The 10891-nt window shown below is 34.9% G+C and overlaps 1 protein-coding gene across 3 annotated transcripts; it reads left to right on the top strand.

The window, feature by feature from the left end:
• The first annotated feature begins 4337 nt into the window (after positions 1–4337).
• Positions 4338–9828, top strand: LOC141401752 (uncharacterized). 3 transcript variants are annotated; one of them, XM_073982158.1, is made up of 2 exons: positions 4338–7926; positions 8902–9828. In XM_073982158.1, exons 1-2 carry the CDS (start codon positions 5452–5454, stop codon positions 9241–9243), a joined length of 2817 nt encoding a protein of 938 aa, XP_073838259.1. In that variant the 5' UTR covers positions 4338–5451; the 3' UTR covers positions 9244–9828. The 3 variants fall into 3 exon arrangements, with proteins under 3 accessions (XP_073838259.1, XP_073838258.1, XP_073838260.1); XM_073982157.1 differs by having other exon boundaries at positions 4338–8840; XM_073982159.1 differs by lacking the exon at positions 8902–9828 and adding an exon at positions 8006–8837.
• Positions 9829–10891: the final 1063 nt, after the last annotated feature.

The following is a 10891-nucleotide window of genomic DNA, read 5'->3' as shown; positions in this document are numbered from 1 at the left end:
GAGTATCGTAGACAGGAAAATCAAGAGAGATTCGTAAACAAACAAACACAAAATTTTCCAAAGGATTCAGGATGCCTGGAGTAGCATACCCAAGGATTAAATTGAGCGTCTTATTAATTCAATGCCCCGCAGGTGTGCAGCCGTTATCAAAAATAATGGTTATGCTATCGATTACTAGCCAAATTTACTTATTTTGAAAGAAAAAGTTAAAAAGTTGCTTTAGTTTTGACCAAGCAAAAATTGGGTCAATTTAGTTTTCCATATATTATTTTTCCTTCAAAATGAATTTAGCATTTATGTTTTTTGTTTTTAAAAGTGTATAAAATACCTTATTTAAAACTGAAAGAGCTTTTACGATATGTTTATTTTATAAAAGTTACAGAGCATTTATTCTCTTTGCAACTTCAGTTGCTTTAGTTTTGGCCACCAGTGTAGATACTTTTGTATTTTATTTATACGATATTCACTCTTATTTTTATGGTTGTATTTTTCCTCATGCCATTCATATTTAATATTTCTTTATAAACATCACTCAGGTGTACGCAACCTCTTTATAAACATCACTCAGGTGTACGCAACCTCTATTTGTTTTTTAGGGTACGCTACGTGGTTTTTTAATGTACACGCAACATTTCGGTTGGGTACGTGGTTGTTACTTTACAATGGTGGTTGCGTACCAAACATGTACGCTACGATTATCGTTGGGTACATGTACACAAACGCTACAATTTTTTTTAAAGTTTATGTACATGTACGGTACCTTATCGTAGTGTAACTTTTCATGCCAGGTACGGTAGAAAACGTTATGGTACGATACCATAATGTATGTTTTCGAACGCTGGTTTTAAGACTTAAACCACTATAAGTCGATGGTCAGACTAGCAAGGTTTTATGAAACCAATTTCGTTAAAGTTTCTTTTCAAATTTCGTTAATGTCCACACACGTTAACGTGAAATTTATGATCTTTGCGTGTCCTCTTTATTTTACCATTCGCGTTTGTTGTGTTTCTCATACCAATAAAAACAAAAAAAAACAAATAAACCAAAAAACAACACAAAATAATTAACATTAATAATTAAATTAATATTAATAGTTACATTTTCACTATTTCATTAATTAAATGTTTTTATTAAATATATTTATGTTTGTTTTGTGGTTAACGTTTGCTTGAGAAAATAAAAATGAAAGAAAATTGAAGAAAAAATATTGCAACGAAGAACAAGAAGAGGCAACACAACAAACACAGAAAACCATGTACATGGGTTTCACTACTTCATACCCCTCGCCTATAAACTTGACGTCGCCATGTTGAAATCGTGCTAGTCTGACCATCGACTTAGTTATTTTCTCAAGCAAACGTTAACAACAAAACAAACATAAATATATTTAATAAAAACATTTAATTAATGAAATAGTGAAAATGTAACTATTAATATTAATTTAATTATTAATGTTAATTATTTTGTGTTGTTTTTTGGTTTATTTATGCCTTTTTTGTTTTTATTGGTATGAGAAACACAACAAACGCGAATGGTAAAATAAAGAGGACACGCAAATAGCACGGTTACACTACAGCTTTTTGCCGGTTAATCCACTTCATGAGGATTTATTTGCTTAATCTGCTCAAATCTGACCAGATTTGCCATACAAAAATTAATAGTGCGGTTACACTACAGTTTTTTGCCGGGTTAACCCACTTTATGAGGATTTATTGCTTAATCTGGTCAAATCTGACCAGATTTGCCATACAAAAATTAAATCCTCTCATGACTGGGTTTATTTTAAATCCGCCACAAATCCACCAAAAATACAGTGTTGTATTCGGTATTTGTGCAAAAAAATCCAACTCTACTCAAAAAGTACCAAAAGTTGCAACTGTTTCTGCAACAGAGTTTGTCGTGTTTTACACATTTACGATTGGTCGCATGCGATGTTATGGAGTTAATAAATCTAAAATTATTTGAAAATCATAAAATTATTTATTTTTTTACATTATACAATTTTTTAACAAAAAGTACGCTTGATACCAAGTTACAAAAAATGTATCCCTGCGTGTAAAATAATCGAATATGACCAAAGTGGGACGATATCTCATACGATAAATCGTAAAAGTGTAAAACACGACTTAATTAGTTATTTTGTATGTATACGTAAACAAACAACAGCTGACAGTTTATATCCTCGAAAAGCTAAGTGTAACCAGCAAAGATTAACCCACTGGATCTATTAAACCCAGTGGGTTAACCTTCAATAGTGTAACCGGGGTATTAATCCTCTCATGGCTGGGTTTATTTTAAATCCGGCACAAATCCACCAAATATACAGTGTTGTATTCGGTATTTGTGCAAAAAAATCCAACTCTACTCAAAAAGTACCAAAAGTTGCAACTGTTTTTGCAACAGAGTTTGTCGTGTTTTACACGTTTACGATAGAGTTGGGCAATTGAACGACCTAGTTCACTGTCCTAGTTCAAAAACGTATGAGGAACATCACACAAACTAACGTGAAGTAATAAGTATACGCATTTTGTTCTAAGAAACGACCGGTGTCCATTGAACTAGATAGTGAACTAGGTAGTTCAATATAGTTCAATTTGCACAACTCCAGTTTACGATTGGTCGCATGAGATTTTATGGAGTTAATAAATTTAAAGTTATTTGGTAATCATAAAATTATTATTTTTTTTTTCATTATACACTTTTTTTAACAAAATGTACGATTGATACCATGATAAAAAAATGTATCCCTGTGTGTAAAATATACCATTATGAGCAAAGAAGGGACGATATCTCATACGAGAAATTGTAAAAGTGTAACACACGACTTTATTAGTTATTTTGTATGTATACGTAAACAAACATCAGCTGACAGTTTATATCCTCGAAAAGCTAAGTGTAACCAGCAAAGATTATCCCACTGGATCTATTAAACCCAGTGGGTTAACCTTCAATAGTGTAACCGGGGTAAAAGATCTTAAATTTCACGTTAACGTGTGTGGACATTAACGAAATTTGAAAAGAAACTTTAACGAAATTGGTTTCATGAAACCTTGCTAGTCTGACCATCGACTAACTTAGCCATTTGTTAACCGATTTAAACAAGTAATAACTTGTTCTAAATATATTATTCACCGAACATTGGTGGCATCGTTTTTATTGAGATAGCTAATACAATTTTGTTTTTTATTTTCAAAATAATCTGGCTTAATCCCATTGTTGTTGTTTTATTATTTTAAAACAACTAATTTATTAGTGGGAAAAGGTTTGGCATTGTTCGCCAAGGGGTAAGGCAGGGAATACTAGTTTCGATCCACGCCACTGGATCTCATCAGTTCCCTTGTTTCTTGTTTGTGGATATTCTCCACCGAAGTAATTTTTCAATAACTTCTTCAACAAGAAACTTTTTATACCCAAACATCAATCGTCAGCTCGAAGTATAAAGGTGAACAAAGAAAAAAACTTCAATGAGAAGTTTTTCTTTGGCAACCTAACACAACTCCGACGAAAGTGTCTACGAAACAAACTAAACCTTTTCCCACTGCTATGTGTCGTAGAATTTCAACGAATACACACACCAAAATTTGTTTTTTTTTTTTTTCTTTGCTTACCTTTATACTTCGAGCTGACGATTGATGTTTGGGTATAAAAAGTTTCTTGTTGAAGAAGTTATTGAAAAATAACTTCGGTGGAGAATATCCACAAACAAGAAACAAGGGAACTGATGAGATCCATTGGCATGGATCGAAACTATAGTATTCCCTGCCTTACCCCTTGGCGAACAATGCCAAATCTTTTCCATTAATAAAATAGTTGTTTTAAAATATTAAAACAACAACAATGGGATTAAGCCAGACTATTTTAAAAAAACAAAGTTTTTCATAAATTTTAAAATTTTTAATTTTGTCTGTCAAAATTAATTTATTTCGATAAATACTCTCATTTGTTAGAGATGGGACATATTTTATCGTAGTTCGGAGAGTAATTTAAATTGAACAACGTACAAAAATCGTTCTTCGCTCTCAGAATTTTGTATGGAAAATGAAGTAATTAATACATAATTTAGGCTCGAACAACGAATAGAGAGCGAATTACCGTCAGTAAGAACAAGGCATAATCGAACAAAGTAGAAAAATCGTCGTTCGTTCCTAGAATTTTTTGTGGGGAAATAAGTAATTTATTCGTAGTTACGGGTCGAACAACGAATAGAGGACGAACGACGTACCGTGAAAACGGGCTATTACTTGTTCACATTTATGTTGTCACTCTGGGTATACTAATATACAAACCAGCTGATGTCATACATGTGAAAAACATATGATGTAATATAGCTGTTGGAGCGGAATACATTTGTGTTTTTGTCTTATTGTTGTTGTTCGTCGTTTGTATCGTATGGGTCTTTAATTTTGTTATTTAATTTAAAATTATTTAATTTAACATTGTATTCGGCCCACCTTAATGTTCATATTGTTCGTCCCACCCTAACGTACGCAGGTACGTTAGGGCACTTTTTGTCTGGAATACATTTCCTTGTGTTGTTTTGTGCTTTGTCCGCCTCAGCGAGAAGCAACAACAACATTGCCTACTTGGTTTAGGCATTTGTGTGTTATTCGTCTTCATCGTTCGATCTGTGTTTGAAGGGCAACAACAACACTGTTGCTAAATGCAGTTCTTCTTGTATGCTTTTGCATACAATTCAAAACTGATGTAGCCCTTCTTACTTGTTTTGTTTTGATCGTTTTACTTCTAATGTTTTATGTTTCATATGTCGTTCTGTTCCCTTTTGTGTGTGGCCCAACAAGAAGGGATAATTAATAAGAAATAGTCAGTTGATCTATGACCGGCAAACAAATCAAATAATCAATTGTGAATTTTTAATCGAACAACTTTCGTGTTTTAATTAAACTGATTTCGGGCGCAAATAAAACTTTCTGTCATACATTTTGGCGACCGTGACAGGACGGTAGTCATAAAATTAAAGTAAATTAATTATTAAAATAATTAATTGAACAATTAAAGTGAAATAAAGAATTATTGTGTCTCAGTGCCTTTCGTCGTTGTTGTTGTTGTTCTGCACATTCGGTGTAACAACAGAACAAATAATTCGTCGCTTTAATAACCTATCGTGGTTTCGATTAATTTTAATTTCTACCGTCGTTCTAAATTTATTGTTTTTGAAAAGGATTTTTATTATCCTTTAGCAGAAAGTGGAATTTTTGTTGCTCAAAAAACTTTGGTGTTGCGTAATCGCAATTCGTAACATACACACAAACATAGACATTTTCGTTTCGTGGAAAATATTGGAAACCTAAATAGCTCAATATTTAATACATCGAAAAACACCATCTTGAGTGAAATATTTGTGGTTGTACAAACATTTTTGGCGCTATTATTTGAAAATAGAAGCCAAATTCTCTTGTTGCTCAGTTGTTTGTTTCTCTTAAATTATTTAAAATGCCTAAAGACGGTACTGAATTTGTCGAAGAGAGTGCTGGTAACTCGGAACTAGCTTCTCTTAAATTACAACGTAGTTCGGTGAAGAAAAACATTGTAAACATCCAAAAGAAAGTAGAAAAAGATGGTTCGAAAATGGATTCGACCATTTTAGAATGTCGTCTCGAAATATTAGAAGGATATTTTAAACAATTGTGCGATGTACAAAGTAAAATCGAAGCTATTAATGCTAATGACAATGGAAGAAGTGATTTAGAAGAAACATTTATCGTTGCAAAAGCCAAAATATTGAAATTGATTAACAAAAATCGTGGCTCAGTGGCAGTGGACAATAGTTTAATGAATGTTTCTATGGCTTGTGGTTCAAATTCTCGTTTGCCTTCACTTAAGTTGCCCAACTTCGATGGAAAATATTGCGAATACCAAAGATTTATCACAGCGTTTTACAATATGGTGCATGATAACCCGACAATAAGTGTTATCGAAAAATTCAATTACTTGTTGAACTGTCTCTCAGGTCCAGCTTTAGCTGTCGTGGAACCATATCAAGTGTGTGAAGACAATTACGAAAAAGCCCTAGAAAGACTTCAAGAAAGATATGACAATAAAGTGCTCATATTCTTAGAACATATCGAATCGTTGTTCAATGTTCCACAAATGCAAAAGAGTGATAGTGTTTCGTTGCGCCATCTTATTGATACCGTATCTGCTGTTCGTGGTTCGTTGTTGTCGCTCGGATCAGAGGCAGATGTCATGAATGCAATTTTAGTGCATTTGGTGCTTTCAAAAGTGGATAATGAAACTAAATATAACTATGATGAGAAACAAGATTTCAAATCGTTGCCCTCATGGGATTTGTGCTATGAACTTTTAAGTCGTCGATGTCAATTCTTAGAAAGTCATAGAAAAAGAACTGAATTTCCTGAAAAAGTCACTCCAAACAAACATAACTCTCCTAGATTCAATCGGTCGGCTCATACGTTTGTCAACTCGAATTCGAATTGTTCATATTGCAACTCAAGTGAACATAACCTCTCAACTTGTTCATCGTTTTCTAATATCGTCGTTTCGGAACGTTTTAACTTCGTAAAACGTAGTGGACATTGTATTAACTGCCTTCGAAAAGGGCATATGGTCTCGAAGTGTCCCTCTAAATCTCGATGCAGAGTTTGTGATTCTGCTCATCACACGATTCTGCATATTTTCAGTACCCCAGAACAACCCAATACTTCAAATTTGAATAGTAGTTCACCGCAACCGTCAACCAGTGGAAATCCAGTTTCGTTAGTGGCTCGTTCATTCAAGAGAGCAATAATTCCGACTGCAGTGATTCTAATGAAGGACAATTGTGGTAACTTTCAGACGGTAAGAGCTTTACTCGACTCATGTTCCGAACTAAATTTCATTTCGGAGGAAACAGCAAAAAGGCTGAAATTAGAATTTAAACCGTACTCACAAGAAATATCTGGGATTGGAGAAGTTCGTACTTCAATTAAGTATTCTGTCGAGGCTACAATAAAATCAAGATTTAGTTCGTTCGAGTGGTCCTCCAGTTTCGCTGTTACTAAAACGATATCGTCTCGCCAACCTGGCGAACCCATCAATACCTCGCAGTGGAAGATTCCGCCAAACATTGAACTTGCAGATCCGTGGTTCTACAAGCCTCAGCATATCGACGTGCTCCTAAGTGCCGAAGTCTTTTTCGATTTGATGTTAGATGGCAAAATTTCGTTGGGAAATGGATTGCCGTGTGTCACTAATACAGTTTTCGGATGGATAGTTGGTGGTTCGTCGCCCAGTCGTTCCAATTCAAATTCGTTGACGTGTAACTTAACTGTAAGTACACTTGGAGAACAAAATACTGATGATTCGTTGAACAAAATCTGGAAAGCTGAAGAGTATTCGAAGTCTCCTTCAACATACACTGAAGCAGAAAAGGCAATCGAAGATCACATTATTGAAAATAGTCGATTTGATTCTTATGGAAGGGTAAAAGTTCGTCTTCCATTCAAGAAATTACCCAACTGTCTTGGTAACTCTTTTGATATAGCTCGAAAACGTTTTTTGTTGCTCGAAAGACGACTTGAACGTGACTCAATTTTGAAATTGATGTATGAAGCAATCATGCAAGAACATGTGTCGCTCGGATACATGTCGGCCTACAACCAATCGTCGGATAATTCGCCTTATATAATACCTCATCATTGTATTCTCAGCCCTAATAGTAGTTCCACAAAACTTCGAGTCGTATTTGATGCTTCAGATGGCACTTCGTCGAATCATTCGTTGAATTATAAATTGATGGTCGGTCCAACAATACATCAGGATTTGATCACAACACTATTTTCGTTTCTCTCGAACAAATACGCTCTCACTGCAAAAATATCAAAGATGTATCGGCAGTTTCGAATTGGAGAACCAGATAGAATGTTTCTAATCGTTTTGTGGAGAAGTAACAAAAATGCTAATATAAAGGTATTCCAATTGAACATTGTTAATAATGGCTTATCGGCCGCCCAATTTTTCGCAAATCGTATTTCGTTTCTCATTACAGATAAAGATAACACACCTCATCTTTGTGGTTCAAAGATCTTACTAGAAGATTTGTATGTCGATGACGTACTAAGTGTCGCAGATAGTTTCGAAACATTAACCCTCAACAGGAAGAAGTTAATACACAACTTGAAATTGCATTGTGTCAAATTGGATTTATGGAAGAGCAGCCATGCGTCGCTCATTTTGAATGATGGCGAAGAAATCGTCATTAAAACGTCGGACAACATCACCAAAACCTTGGATGTGTCTTGGAAAACTCTGCAAGATGTCTTCATTTATCGATTAGAATTGCCCGATGTCACAAATCCTAGAAGAAGATCAATTTTGTCGCTCGTATCTAGAAATTTACAATTTCCTTGGATTTTGAGATTGTTGAAAGTTGCTGCCAGCAAAATGCAATCTTCTATTCGTCGTGCTGTCGCTTCTCTCATCAAAACGTGGATTAAATTAAAATGCAAAATAGAAAATTTCGTCTCATCGTTGCGCTTTTGGACTAGTTCCAAACTAGAACTTCATTGGATCAAATTAATTACGTATACTTTGAACTGGTTCGTTGTAAATCGGGTCAAAAAACTCAAAGAAGAAACTCGAATTGTATTTTGGAAACATTTACCAACGAAAAGTAATCCCGCTGATGTTATATATCGTTGTTGTTGTGTTCCGGATTCGTCAATCCCGTTTTTGATTCGTAATTACTCGGTTATCCAAGGGGAAGGATCCAATTGGCTTGGTACTAGAGATGCATTCGTCGTAAATCTTCCAGAACACAGCAAGACTGTCTTCTCCAATAGCACTAGTTCTGAAAACAATGTCATTTCGGACATTATAGATAAGCATGTGTCACATTCTAATATGTATACGAATAATCGCTTTTGTTTTTTGTATCTCCGACAGGTTTCCAATATATCGACCTATGAAACGCCACTCTTTGCAACATGTCGCCCACGCAGCTCCACTTGGAATAGAGTTCATACGCAAACACACACAAGTTCCCGAACAATCGTCACATTCGTTCTATCGTCGTTGCAGGAAGTCTCGTCATTCCGTCATAAACGCATTAAAGTTGGTATCACTGACGTACAGCTGTATCCACGTTCCAGATGCATTGCAAATTTGCTCATCCAATACATCATGTGTTCCGGAAATCGTTCCACATTTGTCGACGAAGGAAAACCACCTATAGCCAGAAGGTCGTGTTGTCACCCAATCCACAATGTTGCTCCATTACCAGAATAAATGTTTGAACCTGGACGTTTCAACGGGCGGAGGATGTTGGAGCGGAATACATTTGTGTTTTTGTCTTATTGTTGTTGTTCGTCGTTTGTATCGTATGGGTCTTTAATTTTGTTATTTAATTTAAAATTATTTAATTTAACATTGTATTCGGCCCACCTTAATGTTCATATTGTTCGTCCCACCCTAACGTACGCAGGTACGTTAGGGCACTTTTTGTCTGGAATACATTTCCTTGTGTTGTTTTGTGCTTTGTCCGCCTCAGCGAGAAGCAACAACAACATTGCCTACTTGGTTTAGGCATTTGTGTGTTATTCGTCTTCATCGTTCGATCTGTGTTTGAAGGGCAACAACAACACTGTTGCTAAATGCAGTTCTTCTTGTATGCTTTTGCATACAATTCAAAACTGATGTAGCCCTTCTTACTTGTTTTGTTTTGATCGTTTTACTTCTAATGTTTTATGTTTCATATGTCGTTCTGTTCCCTTTTGTGTGTGGCCCAACAAGAAGGGATAATTAATAAGAAATAGTCAGTTGATCTATGACCGGCAAACAAATCAAATAATCAATTGTGAATTTTTAATCGAACAACTTTCGTGTTTTAATTAAACTGATTTCGGGCGCAAATAAAACTTTCTGTCATACAATAGCCATAACACATTCTGAAGTCCTTCTGTAGTGCGATTCTCTAACTCATTTTTTGAGTTACCGACAAATATCTATAAAATTAAACTGCTTATAAATTCGGTAATTAACGATATTTTTCGGTAATTTAGCGACAAAAAGAAAGTAGTTGTAAAGTTCTACCGACAGCAACAGTGTTCTCAACTATTATTTGAACTTTTCATTCATAATTTTGCATTTTAATTTTACCGACATTTGTCGATAACTTAAAAAATGAGTTAGAGAATCGCACTACAGAAGGACTTCAGAATGTGTTATGGCTATATTACATCATATGTTTTTCACATGTATGACATCAGCTGGTTTGTTAAAGCTTTAACATTTTTCAACTTGAGAACAGCCAACTTAATTTATACGAACATACGAACAGCCCTATGCCAATGGGAGCAAAATTTCCCATTCCCAAAATGGGAAAATAAATTTCGAAATTCGATATTAGTTACACCAAATTATTACTGCATACTTTAGGGAGTTTTAATTTTGTTTACAATGAAAAATGCATATTTGCATTGAATGCACGGTTTTTGAATTAGATAAGTACAGCACAACTCACATAATTCAAAAACCGTGTATTAATTTATGGATTTTTAAAGCGATTGGAGTCAAACGTCCGGGCCGCATATTCCCGAAATTTTTTGAACGGGATTTCCCGGAACAATTTTTTGAAATTCCCGGGAATACGGGTATTTGCATTTTCATTTATCTATATCTATATTAATAAAAGAGTAAAGTGATTGACTGACTTAATGATTCATCAACGCCCAGACCAAACGGCTGAAGCTAGGATCTTGAAATATTGGGTGAGGGTCAGTCTTGGTCCGTAGGTGTCAGATAAGACTTGGTTTTTGGAAATTCGAACTAGAACGGTACGAAAGGTTCTAAATATGGTACCCTACCGAAGAGCTAGAATTCTGAAATTTGGAACGAGAGTCACTAATAGAGTGTAGCATATATGTACCACAGGGTT

Source organism: Musca autumnalis, unplaced genomic scaffold (genome assembly GCF_047663935.1).
Source record: "Musca autumnalis isolate F117 unplaced genomic scaffold, ASM4766393v1 scaffold_4, whole genome shotgun sequence".
Classification (NCBI taxonomy): domain Eukaryota; kingdom Metazoa; phylum Arthropoda; class Insecta; order Diptera; family Muscidae; genus Musca; species Musca autumnalis.
Note: the sequence above shows the minus strand (reverse complement) of the source record. Positions and strands in the feature narration are given on the sequence as shown.

Coding starts and splice junctions, on each gene's coding strand:
- LOC141401752 (XM_073982157.1), top strand. CDS start 5,452: ATGCCTAAAGACGGTACTGAATTTGTCGAAGAGAGTGCTGGTAACTCG. Junction 8,841..8,901: donor ATTTCGGACATTATAGATAA/GCATGTGTCACA, acceptor TATCTCCGACAG/GTTTCCAATATATCGACCTA.